At 35.6% G+C, this 23148-nt stretch overlaps 1 protein-coding gene across 26 annotated transcripts in view; it reads right to left on the bottom strand.

Moving 5' to 3' along the window:
- The window catches only part of CCSER1 (coiled-coil serine rich protein 1), a 1481066-nt gene that overhangs the window by 1124221 nt on the left and 333697 nt on the right, over nucleotides 1-23148 (bottom strand). For all 26 annotated transcript variants that reach the window (XR_010156641.1, XR_010156643.1, XR_010156642.1 and 23 more), the window contains one exon: nucleotides 14938-15058. Coding sequence is in view for 23 of the 26 variants with exons in the window: in XM_016951876.3 (XP_016807365.2) it covers nucleotides 14938-15058 (121 nt within the window). In the remaining 3 variants the exon portion in view is untranslated. The remainder of the gene's footprint in view (nucleotides 1-14937; nucleotides 15059-23148) is intronic.

Raw genomic sequence — 23148 nt, 5'->3', positions numbered from 1 at the left:
TATATGGACTAAATGCTCCAATGAAAAGACACAGACTGACAAATTGGATAATAAGTCAAGACCCATTAGTGTGCTGTATTCAGGAGACCCACCTCATGTGCAGAGACACACATAGGCTCAAAATAAAGGGATGGAGGAAGATCTGCCAAGCAAATGGAAAACAAAAAAAGGCAGGGGTTGCAATCCTAGTCTCGGATAAACAGACTTTAAACCAACAAAGATCAAAAGAGACAAAGAAGGCCATTACATAATGGTAAAGGGATCAATTCAACAAGAAGAACTAACTATCCTAAATATATATGCACCCAATACAGGAGCACCCAGATTCATAAAGCAAGTACTTAGTGACCTACAAAGTGACTTAGACTCCCACACAATAGTAATGGGAGACTTTAACACCCCACTGTCAACATCAGACAGATCAATGAAACAGAAAGTTAACAAGGATATCCAGGAATTGAAGTCAGTTCTGCACCAAGCAGACCTAATAGACATCTACAGAACTCTCCACCCCAAATCAACAGAATATACATTCTTTTCAGCACCACACCACACCTGTTCCAAAACTGACCACATAGTTGGAAGTAAAGCACCCCTCAGCAAATGTAAAAGAACAGAAATTATAACAAACTGTCTCTCAGATCACAGTGCAATCAAACTAGAACTCAGGATGAAGAAACTCACTCAAAACCGCTCAACTACATGGAAACTGAACAACCTGCTCCTGAATGACTACTGGGTACATAACAAAATGAAGGCAGAAATAAAGATGTTCTTTGAAACCAACGAGAACAAAGACACAACATACCAGAATCTCTGGGACACATTCAAAGCAGTGTGTAGAGGGAAATGTATAGCACTAAATGCCCACAAGAGAAAGCAGGAAAGATCTAAAATTGACACCCTAACATCACAATTAAAACAACTAGAGAAGCAAGAGCAAACACATTCAAAAGCTAGCAGAAGGCAAGAAATAACTAAGATCAGAGCAGAACTGAAGGAAATAGAGACACAAAAAGCCCTTCAAAAAATCAAGGAATCCAGGAGCTGGTTTTTTGAAAAGATCAACAAAATTGATAGACCACTAGCAAGACTAATAAAGAAGAAAAGACAGAAGAATCAAATAGATGCAATAAAAAATGACAAAGGGGATATCACCACCGATCCCACAGAAATACAAACTTCCATCAGAGAAAACTAGAAACACCTCTACACAAATAAACTAGAAAATCTAGAAGAAATGGATAAATTGCTCAACACACACACTCTCCCAAATCTCAACCAGGAAGAAGTTGAATCTCTGAATAGACTAATAACAGGCTTTGAAATTGAGGCTATAATTAATAGCTTACCAACCAAAAAAAGTCCAGGACCAGATGGATTCACAGCCGAATTCTACCAGAGGTACAAGGAACAGCTGGTACCATTCCTTCTGAAACTATTCCAATCAATAGAAAAAGAGGGAATCCTCCCTAACTCGTTTTATGAGGCCACCATCATCCTGATACCAAAGCCTGGCAGAGATGCAACAAAAAAAAGAGAATTTTAGACCAATATCCTTGATGAACATTGATGCAAAAATCCTCAATAAAATACTGGCAAACTGAATCCAGCAACACATCAAAAAGCTTATCCACCATGATCAAGTGGGCTTCATCCTTGGGATGCAAGGCTGCTTCAACATATGAAAATCAATAAATGTAATCCAGCATATAAACAGAACCAATGACAAAAACCACATGATTATCTCAATAGATGCAGAAAAGGCTTTTGACAAAATTCAACAACACTTCATGCTAAAAACTCTCAATAAATTAAGTATCGATGGGACATATCTCAAAATAATAAGCACTTTCTATGACAAACCCACAGCCATATCATACTGAATGGACAAAAACTGGAAGCATTCCCTTTGAAAACTGGCACAAGACAAGGATGCCCTCTCTCACCACTCCTATTCAACATAGTGTTGGAAGTTCTGGCCAGGGCAATCAGGCAGGAGAAGGAAATAGAGGGTATTCAATTAGGAAAAGAGGAAGTCAAATTGTCCCTGTTTGCAGATGACATGATTGTATACCTAGAAAACCCCATCATCTCAGCCCAAAATCTCCATAAGCTGATAAGAAACTTCAGCAAAGTCTCAGGATACAAAATCAATGTGCAAAAATCACAAGCATTCTTATACACCAATAACAGAGAGCCAAATCATGAGTGAACTCCCATTCATAATTGCTTCAAAGAGAATAAAATACCTAGGAATCCAACTTAGAAAGGATGTGAAGGACCTCTTCAAGGAGAACTTCAAACCACTGCTCAAGGAAATAAAAGAGGACACAAACAAATGGAAGAACATTCCATACTCATGGATAGGAAGAATCAATATCGTGAAAATGGCCACACTGCCCAAACTAATTTATAGATTCAATGCCATCCCCATCAAACTACCAATGACTTTCTTCACAGAACTGGAAAAAACTACTTTAAAGTTCTTATGGAACCAAAAAAGAGCCCGCATTGCCACGTCAATCCTAAGCCAAAAGAACAAAGCTGGAGGCATCATGCTACCTGACTTCAAACTATACTACAAGGCTACAGTAACCAAAACAGCATGGTACTGGTACCAAAACAGAGATATAGACCAATAGAACAGAACAGAGCCCTCAGAAATAATACCACACATCTGCAACCATCTGATCTTTGACAAACCTGAGAAAAACAAGCAATGGGGAAAGGATTCCCTATTCAATAAATGGTGCTGGGAAAACTGCCTCACCACATGGAGAAAGTTGAAAGTGGATGCCTTCCTTACACCTTATACAAAAATTAATTCAAGATGGATGAAAGACTTAAACGTTAGACCTAAAACCATAAAAACCCTAGAAGAAAACCTAGGCAATACCATTCAGGACATAGGCATGGGCAAGGACTTCATGTCTAAAACACCAAAAGCAATGGAAACAAAAGCCAAAAGTGACAAATGGGATCTAATTAAGCTAAAGAGTTTCTGCACAGCAAAAGAAACCACCATCAGAATGAACAGGCAACCTACAGAATGGGAGAAAATTTTTCCAACCTATTTATGTGACAAATGGCTAATATCCAGAATCTACAATAAACTCAAGCAAATTTACAAGAAAAAAACAAACAACCCCATCAAAAAGTGGTCGAAGGATATGAACAGACACTTCTTAAAAGAAGACATTTATGCAGCCAAAAAACACATGAAAAAATGCTCATCATCACTGGCCATCAGAGAAATGTCAATCAAAACCACAATGAGATACCATCTCACACCTGTTAGAATGGCAATCATTAAAAAGTCAGGAAACAACAGGTGCTGGAGAGGATGTGGAGAAACAGGAACACTTTTACACTGTTGGTGGGACTGTAAACTAGTTCAACCATTGTGGAAATTGGTGTGGCGATTCTTCAGGGATCTGGAACTAGAAATACCATTTGACCCAGCCATCCCATTACTGGGTATATATCCAAAGGATTATAGATCATGCTGCTATAAAGACACATGCACACGTATGTTTATTGCAGCACTATTCACAATAGCAAAGACTTGGACCCAACCCAAATGTCCAACAATGATAGACTGGATTAAGAAAATGTGGCACATATACACTGTGGAATACTATACAGCCATGAAAAAGGATGAGTTCATGTCCTTTGTAGGGACATGGATGAAGCTGGCAGCCATCATTCTCAGCAAACTATCGCAAGGACAAAAAACCAAACACCGCATATTCTCACTTATAGGTGGGAATTGAACAATGAGTACACATGGACAGAGGAAGGGGAACATTACACACCAGGGCCTGTTGTGGGGTGGGGGGAGGGGGGAGGGATAGCATTAGGAGATATACCTAATGTTAAATGACGAGTTAATGGGTGCAGCACACCAACATGGCACATGTATATATGTAACAAACCTGCACATTGTGCACATGTACCCTAAAACTTAAAGTATAAAAAGACAAAAAAGAAATAGCTAGTAAAATGAATAATGACACTAATGACACTAAGTAGAACAGAAGCATGAAAAAAAGTTTTCCTCCTGGCTCATTTGAGAGAAAAACATACATATAAATGAAGAGGTACTGATTGTGATAATCATCAGTGAAGAATTTTGCTACTTATATTCTTCCTTTCTATTATGTTGATTTATAAATGCTAATCATCTTAAGCATTATTTGCTTATAATGACATTCATATTTTTTAGATTACTAAAGACTACAAAAAGAACTGCATTTGAAAAAAAAAAAGAATGATTTCACAGTGTGTCAGATTCTAAATTTAGTAATTAAAGTAATTTAAAAGAAAGTAGAGGCCCACGTGGTGGCTCACACCTGTAATCCCAGCACTTTGGGAGGCTGAGGCAGGCAGAACACGAGGTCAGGAGTTCAAGACCAGCCTGACTAACATGGTGAAACCTCGTCTATACTAAAAATACAAAAATTAGCCGAGTGTGGTGGCACGTGCCTATAATCCCAGCTACTCAGTAGGCTGAGGCAGGAGAATTGCTTGAACCTGGGAGGTGGAGGTTGCAGTGAGCCGAGATTGCGCCACTGAACTCCAGCCTGGGCAACACAGCAAGACTCCATCTCCAAAAAAATAAAAAAAAAAAAGAAAGAAAGAAAGTACAATTTATTCTTTTTTTAAATTGTCATCCTGGACAAGTTACTTAATCTCCATGTGCCTTTGTTGTCTGACCTGTAGCTTGCAGATAATAACAACATATAACCTTGTTGGGAAGATTAAATGGATACGTGTTTGCAAAGCTTAGATTACAGCATGGTGCCTAATATTAACTACATTTAAGTGTTACTGAATAAACCAATTTATTATTTTAAAGAATAGATTTAAACAATAGTTTACAACCCTAATTTATAAATTCAACACGTAATTATGCTTACAATGTAAAATTTCATCCTACACACACAATATTTCAAAAAGAAAATGATAGAAACATCTGTCCTTCAAAAAATACCTGTCTTTAATATCTAGTGAGAGAGAATGAAGAATATAGGCAATTGTAATTCTGTCTAATGAGTACTATAATAGAGGTGTTCAAATATTATAGAAACAGGCAGGAATCAATCTGTCTACAAGTACTTTGATTTTTCCATCAATCAGGGGAACCCTTTAACTCAAAGAATTAAAAATATTAATGAATGTTTATTTTAGATACCCCTATAAAACAAAGAAGTAAGGTATGCTACTTCACATTTTACAACAGGCATTCCCAGACTTTTGCTCATTAGTATTTCACTGTGTTGCTAATGTTTGTTTCACAGTTAAGAGAATTAGCATGCAGCAAAACATAGCACTTTTCCAGGGCTGGCAATCAGGTTTCTAGACTTCAAGTTTTCAGATCTTTCTTTTCAATACTGATGAAAAAATTGCTGTTTTAATTCCCTGTGATATTTTCAATATTAATTATTCAAATGTTAAATATGTTAATATTAAAATATTAACAGTAAATATGCTCTATTCATATCTAATTTTTAAAAATTTGATAATGTTGGACAACTATCATGGTTGGTTCTACCTTCTAAATAAAAGAAAATGTGTTTTACCTCAAAAGTAAATAAAAATTAACCAATTCTCAGGTATTTTTTTAGTACCTACTAGTTATTGCTATTCTAAGTAAAATAGAAGATAAAAAAAAAAAACCAGGAAACATTTGTTGTAAAAGGGCTTAATCTACCAGAGGAAAAAAAAGATAATACTTTCTTTTAAAAATGGGCAAATAATCACATATTGTGAATAGGCAAATTTGAGGAAATATCTAAAAGCATAAATGCCGTAGAACATTATGTATTCTTAGAGATCCAATCCCTTATTCTTATGCCCAACTTCCTCATTCAAGAGATATTAAATCTGGTAGTTTTTATTGTGCTTCCTCTTGGTGCCCAGCATGATTCTACCTGCTTTACTTTGAAAACTGAATACTTTCACAATGACCTTACAAAGCAGGTGCTATTGTCTTTATTATATATATAAGAATACTTGACTTCAATAACAGTAGTACCCGCTCCTTGCTCCATGTCATCTAACTGCCAAATAGAGATGAGATGTTTCAGATTTCAAAGTTTCTGCTTTTTCTGCTAGTCAGTCTCCCCTGGAAGGGGAAAAGTAGAAAATCAATATTGGATTATATAGCATTTATTTATAGTATTACTAGAAGACTTATACTAAAACCTAAATTATAGAACACATTCAAATAAAATATCTTATATATTTGCAGATCGATTTTTTTCATGGGATGAGGTTAGCAGGGGGAATTGAAAGTTGGCACCATGCTTTTTCTGCACACATAAGAGCTACTTTCAAAACAATGGTGATGCACCTGCAATCTTTTTCAGTGATCTGACAAATCTGTATTTATAGTACTCTATAAAGAGTACAATGATAACTGTACTGCACTGGTGAGCTGAAACACTTCAGTCATATTATCGGGTTGTCCCAACTTATCTGAAAAATAGCATTTGTGTGCTCAATGTACAAAGAAGGGTTGTCAAACTAGATGCAAACGTTACAATAGGATTTCTTGCCTTGACAGGGTAACTGCACAAGGGACCAAATATTATGACTCACTAAGGAGCAATAAACAGCAGAGAGATAAAATAACAACACTGTCAATCAAGGGCAGCAGTTTCTCTGGGAATTTTTAAACATTCTTATTTTTCATATTAAAATCTATTGGTTCTTGACGTTTGAAAACCTTCTTTAGTTTTTTTTAATATATATAAACCAGCGAATAATGAGCTCATATCTTTCCAAAAGGTTGAATAGAGATGATAAAAAAAAAATACAGAAGATTGATGGCAATCAGTCCTTTCACAAGGTACCAGTAATACAGCATAGTTGACAAAACATCTAGCCGGCTGCCTTTCCACCAAGGCCTGGCAGTCAGAAAGGTAAATGCCCCCACCGACCCTCTAAGCTCTGTCCACCACTACCAGTGATTGACTGTTCCTCCGCAGCCCATGGGTTGTGCATTATGTGGTCCTCCAGAGGGTAGGACCTAGGGCCATTTGAGCAGCGATTTCTGGACAGAGTGAGTGGTGAAGGCATAGTCTCCTAGTGGTGGGAGCTGTTGGCTTTCGGGAAACGCATCTTATGTAAGGGGAAGCAGCTGGAGAAGGGATGTGACACAGTTCTCTCACATGCAGGGCCTAAGGCAAGAATCCTGAGTGCCCAGATCTAAAGGCAATGGTACAAAGGGATAAATCCAGGTTATGTGAGCCCTGAAGTTTATGAAATCTGGAGGGATCTCAAAACACACACACACACACACACACACGAGAAAAGAAGTAAAAATTTCCAGGATTGCTTCTAGGGCTTTATGTGGGGCCCACTGTAAAGCTGACCCCGGAAGATTAAATTTCCTCAGTGGTACAGCTAATGTATCCCTGCTACCAGGGTGAAAGGTAGCGGGTGGTGGTACCCGGTCAGAGGAGCTTTAAGGAGATTTAATTGGCTTTAGAGACTAGCAAATTGGCCCACAAGTGATCTTTTCAAAGGTCTCCTTCTGGGCCAGTATTCTGTAGTTCCCTAGTCATGGGTGCATGAGAGTCCTTTGCCCCTCTTTATGGGGGTATCCTCATCTTCCAGATAATTCACAAAAACACTACAGCCTCCCTGACTAACTAGAGTCCTAGATGGTGCTGCTTTCACAGCTGGCCAGCGATTTTTCACCCTCGAGGTTTTCTGGGCAGTCTGCTTAAGTTTCTCAGGCATGAATCCACATCTGTCCCTTGTGCTTCCAACTGCAGAGAACACATTTGAAGCACTGAATGATTCTTCTGAAAATCCACTATAGACTTGAGGTTAGAAAGTTTCTCCTCCCATCCCTAACTTCCTCCAAAAGCTGTGGAAGAGACCTATATTTAGGCAACAGCTTTCACCATGGAAATCTTATCTCCTCACTGATCTCCTCAGATGCTGTTTCCACCCTTGAGTTGACCAAAATCATGAAACACTAGCCGTTTCTTTTGAATGCCTGCATGAGGAAGAAGGCTGTTTCCTAATCATAGTATTATCCTGATATTTATCCTAGCCATGCCTCAGTATTGAATTTTTTAAATGGAAGAATTTGAAAGCACGAAGTGATGGAGGGTAAATGAAGGAAAATTGTTAGTAAAGAATCATAAGAATTTACATAAGAACCTAAGTGGAATTTACTTATATTGTGGACATTTTCAGTGAAAATCAATGACAATGATTCAGACAGGAATTTTATGCAAAGTGCATTTATGTGTGTGTGTGTGTGCATGTTACACTTATAGTTCAATTGATATAATACTCAACATAAATTAAAAGAATATCATGACTCTCCATTCATTAAACTATTACTAATTCAAGATAACATGTTAGGATTTTCACAATATTATATATTTAACATAATTACAATTAGTAATAAAGATAATTTCTCATTTTCATCCTTATTGCAAATACTTAGTAATGTATTATAAGTTATTAGTTTAATAACTATATTTAACTTGCCAAGGTTCATAAATACATATTGACACAGTTCTCTTTTCACATTTCTCCATCCCCAATGCCAGCAACCTAGTGCAAGCTACTATCAGCAATCACCTAAATGTTCTCACTGTAGCCACTCAGTCTATCCTCCATTTACTAATGTGCTGATAAATATTTAACTAGCTCTCCAGGGGAGGAGGAAAGTCCTTATTTATAGAATTTCCCAATGCTATGATGTAAATACACCCACCATGGCTGATTTCAAACTTTCACTGTGAAATCACTGAATCTAGAGCTGGGGAGAACTGCTATCAAATTGGCTCTCCCAAGTCGGCTCCATTTCACCATTACCCCAACCACATCTAATTTGTTCTCTATAACAAACAAAGAGAAAGTTTTCAAAAGGCAAATCTAACCATGTCACTTGGCCCTGCTAACATGATTTGGCTTCCTTTTCCTCCCACGAGCCTTCCTTCAATTTCTCCACACTCCCATCCATCACAGAACACTTTAAGAAGCTATTTTGTTTTTTCAGTTAGTTAACTAATAGCCTGTGGATGTTAGCTCGAGAGTCACCTCCTCAGGGACGTTTTACCTGACCTCCTTGGCTATGTTACAACTTCTTACTACAGCCCTTATAATGAGATACACGTCTACATTATAGCCACAGCTACACTTTTGCATTTTTTTTTTTTTTTTTTTTGAGACGGAATCTTGCTCTGTCACCAGGCTGGAGTGCGGTGGCGCAATCTCGGCTCACTGCAACCTCCACCTCCCGGGTTCAAGTGATTCTCCTGCCTCAGCCTCTCGAGTAGCTGGAACTATAGGCGTGCGCCACCACGCCCAGCTAATTTTTGTATTTTTAATACAGAAGGGATTTCACCTGCTTTTCAACACAAAATCCCTAGCACTATGCAGAGTGCCAAAAACAAAGCAGACACTGAAGAATTACCCATTTTTGATAAATTAACAAATAAACATCTGCCTAAAAGCATAAATAAATATGTTCTCCTGAAGATTGTTAAGGAAAATTGGGGATCAGCTAGTAATATTATTCTTTGATGTGTCTCCAATATAACTACAGAGTTTGTGTAACAACTTTAGAGAGTCTAAAGAGGTGACCTTAGAGAGAGTACTTAACTGTTCCAAATCTAACATATACTATTCATTCAGATAAATAAACAAAAAGAGCTGACAAAACTTTAAGCCTGTGTGTTAAGTACCCTCTAAGAATAAAATAGGTTAGTGTTAGCAATTCTTTAAAAATGAGACGTTTGTACTAAATGATAATGTCTGTTACCTTTCAGAAGGAGCTTACAGAACCTACTTCATGACAAGAAACTGAAGCATTACAAAGAGGTATTGAAACTTGGAGTGAATGACAATATGCTTAAGTAATGCTTCATCTATGCAAGAGTAAACAATAAATCAAATCTATTCCTAAGGTTAGATTTATTTATATAAAATAATATAAAAATTTGGAAATGGACAAAGAAGTAATAGAATAATTTTTCTTTTACCTCTGCATTTCTAACTTTACAATGGTCACAAAAATCCCTTCATTCAGACATTGAGTTATGGTATGTACAGAATATTTGCATTTCAACAAGCATATTTCTAAAAAAGTATTAATACAAAATATAATCCAAAGCCAATCATGGTTATTCTTTCATTCTCTTCAGAGTTTGAGTTCTATGTACATTTCATGAAATGCTCATTTACACAGAACTGACTTGAGAAATGTAGAGTTTTGAGGAACATGCTGAGTGTAGCTGGATATTTGGTTATACTTTTAACAGTAGGATTTTTATAAATTTATAATTCCCCTCTGTATGTCCATGTGTGCCCATTATTTAGCTCCCAATTATTAAGTATGGATATGTGGTATTTGATTTTCTGAGTTATTTCACTTAGGATAATGACCTCCAGCTCCATCCACGTTGCTGAAAAGACATGATTTCACTCTTTTTTATGGTGTATATATACCACATTTTCTTTATCCAACCATCTGTTGAGGGCACTTAGGTTGATTTCATGACTCGACTATTGTGAACAGTCACTCTCAAAGCTTTGACCCCAGCATTCTATGCTTATGATTAAATATTTGAAAATTGTACACTCTTTTTGGATTACATAGATTATTCTATTTTTAAAAAAGTTTATCCTTTCCATGGTATTCTGAGTTACATACCAAACTAAACTCAGAAGTGAAGTAAAATCCCCACCTTTGTTTTCTGAATTAAGATGAATTTTAGATATTGCAGGAAGTGGAAAGCTCTGGTCCTCTGCCACTGTAATGAGCAATGTAGCTTTCCTTCTTAACGATTTAGTTAGTTTCTCCCTATCACTTGCTATGCTGAAAAATTTATACTTCATTCCTAGTAGGAGTTCCTAATTCTTGTTTCTCCTTATCAAATGTCTAAAAACTAATAAATACATGAGAATATTTAATAAAAAAGTCAAAAGTAAAATATTTATCATCAGAATATAACTAAACATTGGTTAGATAATACAAATATCTCAGTCATAAAATGTTTCTTACCTTCTAAAGTGATGTAATTATATATTACATATTCTTTCTTATGTACAATCTTACATATTCTGAGATGACTATTTCAGTTATTCTTAGCAATGAATTTACTGGGTTCTGAATCAGATGACTCTATGAATCCTATATTTCAAAGACTCAATGATTTATGAATTTATATGTGAAGACTGTAAAATTCAAGGGGAAAATTTACTTAAAGAAGTAATTCCATCCTAAATTAAAAAGAAATATTTGTTATCCAAAGACAGTGTCTCAACTTTCAGCATTAGTATTATATTGGCAGGTGATTATTTTATGTCTACTATTTTTTTTTTTTTGAGATGGCGTTTTGCTCTTGTCACCCAGACTGGAGTGCAGTGACACAATCTCAGCTCACTGCAACCTCTGCCTCCCAGGTTCAAGTGGTTCTCCTGCCTCAGCCTTGCAAGTAGCTGGGATTACAGGTGCCTGCCACCATGCCTGGTTAATTTTTTTGTATTTTTAGTAGAGACAGGGTTTCACCATGTTAGCCAGGCTGGTCTCAAACTCCTGACCTCAAGTGATCCGCCCGCCTCAGCCTCCCAAAGTGTGGGATTACAGGTGTGAGTCACCACGCCCAGCCCTATCTAGTATTTTTTTTTCTTATAGGAAATCCAAAATACACAAAACTGATATCATAAGGGCTTTAGTAACACCATTTATAAACAGTTGATGTGGCTATTTAACAAATATATATGTTGCAAAAAAATTACAAAATTTATATGTTCTTGCATCTCTATTATGTTTTAGGCATTGCATTATGAGGTAAAGTATCTCCCATATTAAAAAGAAACAAACTAAGGTTAAGAAGCTTATTTATTTATTATTTCTTTTAGAGACAGTCTTGCTTTGTCACCCAAGCTGGAGTAAGGCAGTGGCATGGTCATAGCTCTCTGCAGTCTCAAAATCCTGGGTTCAAATGATCCTTTCCCCTCAGCCTTGTGAGTATCTGAGAGTATAGGTGCAAGCCACAGTGCCCAGGGGTTAAGAAAATTGGTGGGGGTTGGGGGGAAAGAATCTGCCCAATGCCTGGATTCCTAACCACTGTGTTATACTGCCTCTCAATAGCACACCCAGAACAAATAACATAAAATAAAATTAAGTAGGTAAAAAATCATTTAAAATAAGAAATAAAGATACATGCATTATATTTCAGTATTTCAATATTTATGATTCAAATATAATAAAGAATTCTGACTTTTAAAATTAATGGTGATAATAATATTATTACCTATATGGAACATTCATTATTTTGACACCTCATCTATCTCTGCCTTCTTTTATCAATATCACCAGTATGTCAATTGTGGAATCACCTTTCCCCTCTAAATTTCATTCTGTGTTCCAGGGCTTGTCATGCAACATCAACAAATTATCTAGTCAATCGCCACCAAATACTTTTGGATCTAGTGATTGTTTCAGAATTGCCATGTCAAACAAGCCAAGCTAGTCAAAGCCAATCCAATGATGCTCATATCTGGGTGTTTTTTTTTTTTTTTTGCTTTGATTAAAAGGAATGAGAAATTATCTCCTTCCACTGGATTTGTGGAGAAAACGAAAATCAATCCCAGTGGCTGCTGAAGGCAGCAATATCACCACTAGAGGAACCTCCCAGAAAATGAAAAGCCCAGACAGAAGAGTCAAGCAAAAAAGATGTAGATAGAGAGAATGACCCTTGATGATATCATTTGAGAACCAAAACTGTACTTGAAGAAATTGCTACCTTTGTACTTTATAAATTACATGAGCCAATAACCACCAGCACTATTGATTCTTTTTTTCTGAAACCAGTTAGCGTTTGGCTTCTGTCACTGGCAAACAAGAGTTTTGAGTTAATCACTGTGTTTGCATTTGTACTCTGTTCTTGCCATATGTTCACACCTATCTTTTAATTCTCAAAATAACAGTGTGAGGTATGTAGGACAGAAACAATTTCCATTTGATAGATGGCATCATTAAGATCATAACTGAAGATATATTTTAGGAAATATTTAAAATATGGGATATATATACCTTCCAGGTCTGCTGAAATAAGAAAATATAATGGAGACATTAATCAACTAATTGATAACTGATTGAATATGAGATGTGAGGAAGAAAACATACCAAGATTTTAAAAAAAGAAAAATGATGGTAGCTTTACTTAAATATGGAACAACTTGAGAATTTACGGAGTACTTAGAGGAGATTATTAATTTGTTTTCAGACATATTTACAACAGACTGAAGATCCCAAACCTGAAAATCCCAATGTTCTAAAATCTGAAACTTTTTGAGTGTTAACTTGACAATCAAAGAAAATGCTCATGTTCCATTTCAAATTTCATATTTTTGGATTTAGGATGCTCAGCTAATATAATACAAATATTGCAAAATCTGAAAAAATCTGAAATCTGAAACACTTCTGCTCCCAAGCATTTTGAATAAGGGACATTCAACCTGCATGACACTTCGGTAGGATGCCTAGTTAGACAAGTCTGATGAACAACTTTAAATATTACATTTGCATTCAGAAGAGCCTTCATGAAAAGAATATATAACCATAAGTCACCCATAACGTTGATAGCTGAAGCTATGGAATGGTCAACATAACTAGAACTTTATGGATTATTAGATTTCAGGTCCTTTCTCAATATCATTTCACATAATACTAACAAAGAGAGTGGTGATATCACCCTAAATAAAAGATAAGGAAGTGTGTGTGTGTGTTTTGCAGGAAAACACATTTGAGCTTTCTAATATAATTCAATTGGCAAACATGATGCAATTATCTATTAGACAAAAATGGCTTTTGGAACTTAAAAATTAAGACTATATGAAAAGCAGTTAAATTATCTGACTTTTAGATTGTATTAAAACTGAATTAAAATCATTATTTTCTAAATTGGTCAGTGTTTCTTCCTTCTATAATGAGAATATTAATACTGAATATCTTCATGCAATCAAATTATACATTGCCCTATTCACAAACAGTATCAAGCACAATTATGCGTTAAGAGCTTATTATCTAGTAAAAAGACATACAAGAAGCAAATAACTATAACACAGTGTAATCCAATGGAGAAAAATGGTAGGTACATCAAGATATATCTTCCGCCTTACTCCTACTGTGGTCAGCCCAAAATCCTTGGCAGCCCCTTATATCACCTAATCACTAACCTGAAACCTTAAAGGAGGCATGATACTATTTCTCACTGAAAAATACTCAGCAGGTTTTTTCCTTTTCATGTATTTAATATATAAGCAGAAATCATCCCCATTTATTTAATATTTGACATCTACATAAGCTTACATTTATCATCATGAACTTAAGCCTCTTTAGTCATTATAAGAGTACAAGTTTATCATTTATATAATAGAAGATCCAATTTTAATTTAAATTAAAGCTTGAACTGTTTAAATGGAAAAAATATGAAAACACCAGAATAGTATAAAGTTCAAATTTGTTCTAATTTAGTAAAAATATTTTAAAATAATAACTTACATTCCTTATAAAAATGCAAACCAACTTTAAAAACTTTATATTAAAAACTGATTTCATTTTATATCATTAAAGCCTACAGCTTATATAGTAAGCAATCCAAGAACAGTGTACCCACAATCACAGAGTAGGGAAATAAAATACATCAGCCTACTTGCCCATGTCCTTAAGATAAGGTAACAAAATGAAACTTGAATGACACATGGTTCAAAGACATGAAGTTAGGAGACACAGAAGTTATTCATTAAGATGATATAGAATAGATGATTTTTAACCCACAAAATTTATTTCTTCTTTCTTTATACTAATATTAACACATTTATTATAAATCACATTTTCTTATCAGTTATCTAATTGATTTTACAAGGCCTTGAAAAATTAAATGAACAACTCACTGTTTGGAAGGCTCAGGAAATTCTGGTTCTTCTCTTTTCTTCATTTCTATCGTTGGTTCCATAGGAGTAAGAACTACTGCGGCACATGAGACGACAGAGTGATATGAGTCCTCCCGGCAAACTGTTCAAAAAAACCGAGGAATTGTAAATGTCAAAATTATTTATGAACTAGTCTCACTTCTCCTTTTTCCTCTTTCTATATTTAGTCTAATAAAAGATCTAATTCTAATAAAACATTAATTATTAAATTATCCTTAAATATTTTCTGCTCTAAGTCTTTTCACTCACTAGCTATATGACCTTGGGCAATTTTTCTTTTTTAAATCCCAGGGTGGGAAAGGTATTGCCAACAGTTTATAGTCCTTCTCTAAAAAAGCTTTTCATCAAAGAATGAAAAGTGTGCAAGTTATAGATAAACAGTTAAATGAATCTTTGCAACATGACCACACCTGCTAAGTCAGCATCAAGATCAATAAACAGTGCATCACCAGCACCCTAAATCCTCCTGTGGTACCCCTTCCCAAACACTACTGGAACCTCTGAACTTAACCATTATCATCATTTATAGAACCATAACTAAGTTTTGCCTATTTCTGACCTTTACACAAATGGGATCATATTCTTTTGTGAGCATATTCTTTTCTTGTTTGTTTGGTTTTGTTTTGTTTTTTGAGACAGAGTCTCGCTCTGTCTCCCAGAGTGGAGTGCAGTGGCATGATCTTGGCTCACTGCAACCTCCGCCTCCCAAGTCCAAGGCATTCTCCTGCCTCAGCCTCCCAAGTAGCTAGGATTACAGGCGCCCGCCACCATGTCAGCTAATTTTTGTATTTTTAGTAGAGATGGGATTTCGCCAGGTTGGCCAGGCTGGTCTTGAACTCCTGACCTCGAGATCCACCCGCCTCAGCCTCCCAAAGTGCTGGGATTACAGGCATGAGCCACTGGCCAGGTCCCTTTTTTTTTTTTTTTTTTTTTTTTTTTAGAAGGAGTCTCGCTCTGTCACCCAGGCTGGAGTGCAGTGGCATGATCTCAGCTCAACACAACCTCCGCCTCCTGGGTTCAAGTGATTCTCCTGCCTCAGCCTCCCAAGTAGCTAGGACTACAGGCGCGCTACCATGCCAAGCTAATTTTTGTATTTTTTAGTAGAGACGGGGTTTCACCATGTTGGCCAGGATGGTCTTGATCTCTTGATCTCATGATCCGCCCACCTCCACCTCCAAAGTGCTGGGATTACAGACATGAGCCACTGCACCCGGCCCACGCATATTCTTTTATGTGTTTTTTATTTCATTCAATGTGTGATTATAAGATTCATCTATGTCTAGTAGTAGCTGGTTCATTCTCATAGCTGTGTGGCTTTCCACTGGTGAATATACCACAATTTATTTATGCATTTCGTTAATAATGAACACAAGCTATTTTCAGTTTGGGGCTATTTCAATTGTCTATGAACATTCTTGTACTTTTTTAAACAGTGCGCAAACATATTTATATTGGAAAAATATCAATAAGCTGTAATTGTTTCTAGGATATAGTCATGTTTTATGTTCTGCTTTAGTAGTCACTGCCAAATACAACTCAGAACTGTCTGTACTAATTTGCATTACCAACAATAGAGAAAGAGTTTCAGTTGTTTCACATCCACACCAACACTTGGTTTTGTCACTTTTTTCTTATTAAAGTTTTAATATTATATTAATTTTCTATTGCAGCATAAAAAATTAACACAAACTTAGGAGCTTAAAACAATATCCATTAATCATTTCACAGTTCTAGAGATCAGAAGTCCAGATGGGCTCAACTGGGTTCCCTGATTAGGGTCTTACAAGGCCAAAATCAAGGTATCAATGAGTCTGGGCTCTTATCTAATGTCTCTGTGTGAATAATCCACTTCCAGACTTACTCAGGTTAACAGAATTTACCTCCTTCCAGTAGCAGGATTCAAGTCTCCTTTTACCTTGCTAGCTGTTGTGACTAGGGACCACTCTGAGCTTCTAGGGCTACTCACAGGTTCATGGCCTATGGCCCATCCATCTCAGCAGTGGGGAACATCCTTCACATTGAAGCCCTCTCATGCTTTAAATATCTCTGATTTCTTCTTCTGCTACCAACTAGGGAGAAAACATTCTTTCTGCTTTTAAAGGGCTCATGTGAGGCCTACCCAGATTATCTCCTTTCTGATTAACTGAAAGTCAACTTATTAGTAGCCTTAATTACATCTGCAAAATCCTTTTTGCCAACTGATAATCACAGCAGTGATGCCCTATCATCTTCCCAGTAAATAAAAATTAAGGGCTGGAGTCACGTGTCATCTTAGAATTCTGCCTACCAAAGCCATTCTTTTAAGTGTGTAGTGCAGTATGACATTGTTACTTCAATTTATATATTCCTGATAATGAACGAAATTGAATATATATACTGTATATTCAGTCCTCTTTTTACATGGTTCTAATATGCAAAAACTTCACTTACATGATTTAGTTAAATAACATCAGTTACTCCCCAAAAACAGGGTTCAAATTGAAGTTCACATGGTATATCAACTGTGAGTAATTGTATAAAGTACAAACTTCCTTACTAGCACTTCAGTACACAAACCACTATGTAAATAAAAGAGGTACATCATGATCAGTGACACACACACATCACTTCTTTCAAATTCTGTCAATTATTGATAACTAGGCATTACTTATTCAGTTCAAGCACATAAATAATAATGTGTACTTGCATTGCTTCCTTGTCTCCCCGTGATTAATTTATGTGACATTTTATAAAAAATAGACCAGGTAAGGAAAAAATTTGCCAATGAAAATGAAAGTAGAGAAAAGAAATAAAAACTGATGGTGAAACCCTGTCTCTACTAAAAATACAAAAAATTAGCCAGGCATGGTGGCATGCGTCTGTAGTCCCAGCTACTCAGGAGGCTGAGGCAGGAGAATTGCTTGAACCGTGGAGGCTGAGGTTGCAGTGAGCCGAGATCAGGCCACTGCACTGCAGTATGGGTGACAGAGCAAGACTGCACCTCAAAAAAAAAAAAAAAAAGAACACGGAAAGTGCTGCCTGGGCACGGTGGTTCACACCTGTAATCCCAGCACTTTGGGAGGCAGAGGCGGTGGTTCACACTTGTAATCCCAGCACTTTGGGAGGCAGAGGTGGGTAGATCACAAGGTCAAGAGATTGAGACCATTCTGGTCAACATGGTGAAAGCCTGTCTCTAATAAAAATACAAAAATTAGCTGGACGTGGTGGCACGTGCCTGTAATCCCGGCTACTTGGGAGGCTGAGGCAGGAGAATCACTTGATCCAGGGAGTTGGAGGTTGCAGTGAGCCGAGATCACACCATTGCACTCTAGCCTGGCCACAGGGCGAGACCCCATCTCGAAAACAAAATGGATACTGCTGATGTGATATTTGAATCAAATATAAAAACTGAGTACAACAAACAGAAACACTCAAGTTTTAATTACTCCATTATTTAATTGCACTTAAAAAGTTAATGCATAAAAAATTTTATTCACATATAAATTTTATAAAGGTTAATTATGGAACAGCAGACAATTATAATGTAATATAAAAAACATGAGACAGTGTCAAGCCATTCCATATTCAAATAGACTTGCAGCATCCATGGGTTGAAAAATCAATAATACATTTTTCCCGATTATTTCCAACCATAGATATAAATAACAGTTTGAGGCAACAACATAAAAACCTATATGCGAAATTTGCTCTTCTGTGAAAACAATTTTTGTTGTTAATGTATTGCATGAAGTGCAGAATATTCCATCTTAGGCTTCTGTCACTAGAGAGTGTCAGAGCAAGGATACCTGGGAAATAAAAGTCCCCATTTGTTTCTAGACAGATGAGGCCTTTTGGCCAAGATCAGGGTCACTAAACAACTACTGGAACTGTACCTAGTAGAAGTCATGTATCAGCAACCATCAGTTGATAAGAAAAGGATGATTCAGGCCTGAGAAATCGATGTTTCATTATACAAATAGGGACTTTAAAAGAAGAAAAAATACTTGATAGTCACAAAAATTGCTTATCCTAAAACTTGGTTATAAGCACTAGTCTTATTTATTTCTAGATAGTTATTAAATATATAAACACCAAAATGAACAAGCCTTCCAGGGACCACTCAGTCAGAAATCTGCAAACCTCAGGGCAGAGTAGAAATCATTTTTAGCTTTGAAATGAAGTAGTCTGACCTTGTCATGTAACCTTTTATTACACCACAAAAACTATGCTATTACAGGAAATGACTTTCTATTATTGCTGTATTCCCTAAAATGTTTCTTCCAGATTCATAATAAACTGAGATGCAAAATTTAAACACTAAAATTTTAAATTACTCCTTTTCTCCAGTTTGACTACATCAAAATAATTTTATTTAATTACTGAATTTCTATCGTTTTATTTTTTAATTTATAAAATCATTGTTAAAGCATAAAAAAGCAATATATTTTATACTTTAATAAATTTCGCAAAACTACCAAGGATTCATCAGAGAGGCATTTTTGTCTTTCATGCAAAATTAAAACATTTAAGTGAATGAAGGTGCCTAGAGTAGTTATAAGTAATGTGTTTTTGATATTCTTGTATTATATTTTATTTATACATATTTATTACATTTGAGATCACCACTCCAATTCACCAAAATAGTTTACTATTAATTGGCAAATTGCAGCCTTAAAAAAAAGAATTTGCTTTTGACTTGGTAGAGTGTTCACTTTTCCATTTTCTGTTCCAAATATCCAGGATCCATGTATCTACCACATAGCAACCCGCTGATAAAGCTTAACCTAGCAAAAGAATACATTATTTAACAAACATTTAAATGACAAGATAGACACAATTCTGCACTAACTGTGCATTTACTCTTACTGTATTGTTTTTACCCTTCAGAAAAGTTCTATGGCATATTGTTATTACTGTCCTTGCACTTTTCAAGGTCACACAGCTTGAGTACAGAAAAACCCGAATTTGATCTATTTCTCGCTAGTCCTCATGCTATTGAACATACTTCATGCTGATTCTCATTTAAATATATCAACTGCTCTGAAGTAATAGTGTAAATGTAATAGTTTATCTTTTTCAATTGTTTATACTCAATAATATGCCTACATCTGAATTCTTTATTCTAAGAAAAACTGTGAAAACATCAAGCAGCCTGCTTTTACAACCACATTATTTAAGACTGTATTTTGTACAACTTTATTATTTAAAGCTAATATCATCTTGAGATTTTTTTAAGATGTGAAAGAATTGCATCAAAATTATCAATATCCTAAAGTAAAAACTTCTTAAAAAATAATCCATATCAGAACATATCACAACTTTGACTCATCATACAAATACTTTGGGTTCTAAGCTCTGTCCTTCAAAATGACTTATAACAATGGTTTTTCTATTGTTCCACTGGAGAATGAGTGTTTTGCATTTGTTTTCCCGTTAGTAAACTATGAATAATAATCTTGCACTTGGGTTGTGGTGATGATTAAATGAATTAATGCATGTAAAGTGCTTAGTATATCAGGAAAATGATATTCTTTTAAAATGTTAGCAAATATTATTTATAACTGTTTTACTTTATGAGATGGTGTTTTATTATTTGCCCAAGCTGGAGTCTGGTGGCTATTCACAGGTGCAATCATGATGCACTACCCCTCAAAGTCCTGGGCTCAAGCGATCCGCCTGCCTCAGCCTCCTGAGTAGCTGGGACTACAGGTATACGCCACGATACCTGGCTGATTTGTTTGTTTGTTTGTTTGTTTTATATGTCAACTTGGCTAGGCTACAAGCCCCAATTATTCAAATACTAACCCAAGTGTTGCTGTGAAAATATCTTCTCTACATGTAAAGTCCATAGTCTGTTAGCTTTAAGTGATATTATCCTAGGTAATCTGGATGGGTCTGAGTCAATCAGTTAAAAAAGGCTTAAAGCAGAGTTGAGGCTTCCTGAAGATAGAAATCCCATCCTTGTCAAAAGTTCCCTCCTGCTCTGCCTGATAGTCAGCTCTACATATTTTGGACTTACCTAACCAGTCTCCAAAATCACATACATTGATTACTTGTTACAAAAACAAATACACAAAAGAAACTTCTTTATATCTTTTACTGGTCTGTTTTCCTGGTTGATAAATACATAAGTAACAATGACATTTTGGTATTGTAAATACCAAAATGAACCAGTAAATATTTACTGAACCAGTAAATATTTACTGAACCAGTAAATATTTCCTTTTAGTGCCTATACAAAGTTTTTTGATGAAATTATATTAATCCAGAATTGAAAGAAGAAATGAAAAAAAAGAAGCAGATAAGATACAAGTCATTTCATCATTACTGTAAATAGTACACATTGAGCAAAAGCAGGCATATATATTCATTCCTTAGTAGCATTAATTGAACTATTCCATATCCAGACACTGTAGTAGGTGCTGAACTTGTGAAGATAAAACATAAAACATTTGCCTTGCAGTAACTTAAAGTGTAGTAGGAGATTGTACAATTTAGGAAGTGTAATCATAAAAGCCAGCCAAGTAAAGTAACTGGCAGGATCAAAACAGTAGGACTGCTGCAGTCTTGTTCACTCCTGTTACTTAGTAGAGTGCCAGGCACAAAAGAGGCACTTAATAATCTTTGGTAAATGAATGAGAGACTGAAGAAAAGTGAAGTGAGGTATGGGGGAAAAGAAAAGATGCTAGCCAAGCATAGGAAAGAGTGTGCTAAAAGGCATTGAGATATGAGAAAATGTTATATATATATTGAGAAATGGAAATAATTCAATGTGATTGGGGCCTAGACAAGACACAAGAAGTTAAGGGAGACTGAGCTGGAGGCATAGGTCATTGGCAATACCTTAAACACCTTCTAAACTTAAAAACTTAAAAACATTAGTATTTGATCCTAAAGTTAATGGGAATTGATATCAATCATTAAACAAAGAGCAACATGATCAGCTTTATATATTTTAAAAAATAGCCTGGGCAACACCTAAGTACAGGAACAAGATTGAGTGAAACCACTGACAGCACTATTGAAATAAACAAAGTGAGAAATGGTGAGGGCTTCTTATTATTTGAAGTAGCAGTGTAGTGGACTAGAGGGGAAAAAGTCGAGTGCAGAGTATTCAGAAATGTTAACACTTCATTTCAAATATATAGTCACAGTCTATATCTACTTATTTTCTTTATTAAGATGAAATACAATTCTCAGCACATTACAAAATCAGAAAATACAGCCACAGTACAGAAGGGTGTGAGAGAAGAGCCATCAAAAGAAGAAAGCAAAGACCTTCAAATTATTAGGAGACAATTTAGTTTACAATTTAAATTTAAAAGTATTCTGTACAACCATATTATTTAAGGCTAATATCATCTTGAGATATTTGTTAAGATGTGAAGGAATTGCGTAAAACTGTCAATATCCTAAAGTAAAAACTTCTTAAAATATAACACAGAAAAACAGATGAAAATAACTATACCCTGGAAACTCAGACAAAACTATAAAGTGTAAATGAAAATATTAAATTTGGTCAGGCTTACCTCATATCACCCAAATTCTGGTAATTTTGTCGCTGTGTGCCAATAGTAACCTTTCATTTTATGACAGATGGTTGGAATATATCAGGTCTATTATAATTGAAATTGCATATTTTTGACCCATTTAATCTCAGCTTTTTCTTGCCTTAGTTTTTGAATAGTTCTTTTCACAAATATTTCATTGTGAAATTTTTTTCTACAATAAAAGTGAAAGCTCACAAGTGATAGAGAAAAATAGCAAAAGTTATGAACTCCATTTGTAAGCTTACCTATCTTATTATTAAAACTCAAAACACTTTAGTATGTTTGGGGCTGGCAAAAAAGTGTCCTTTACTTCAAACATAAGCTGATATAGCCAATGGTGTTCTTGAATGTCAAACATGAAATAAGCATTTATAAAGTCCCTACTAATTGTAAAGTAAAACAAATTATGAATAAAGTGTCATTTATTTTAATAAATAGAAAATTAAGTTAAAATGTTGTCATTATGGTGGGTGCTAATCCAGTACGACTGGTGCCCTTTTAAGAAGAAGAGATTACAACACAGACAGACATAGTGGAAAAAACATGAAAGACACAGAAAGAAGCCATCTAGAAACCATCAGGAGAAGATGTCTAGAGACACAGAAAGAAGCCATCAGGAGAAATCAACTCTGCGGACACACTG

Source organism: Pan troglodytes, chromosome 3 (assembly GCF_028858775.2).
Source record: "Pan troglodytes isolate AG18354 chromosome 3, NHGRI_mPanTro3-v2.0_pri, whole genome shotgun sequence".
Taxonomy (NCBI): domain Eukaryota; kingdom Metazoa; phylum Chordata; class Mammalia; order Primates; family Hominidae; genus Pan; species Pan troglodytes.
This window is presented reverse-complemented; position numbering and strand designations above follow the sequence as displayed.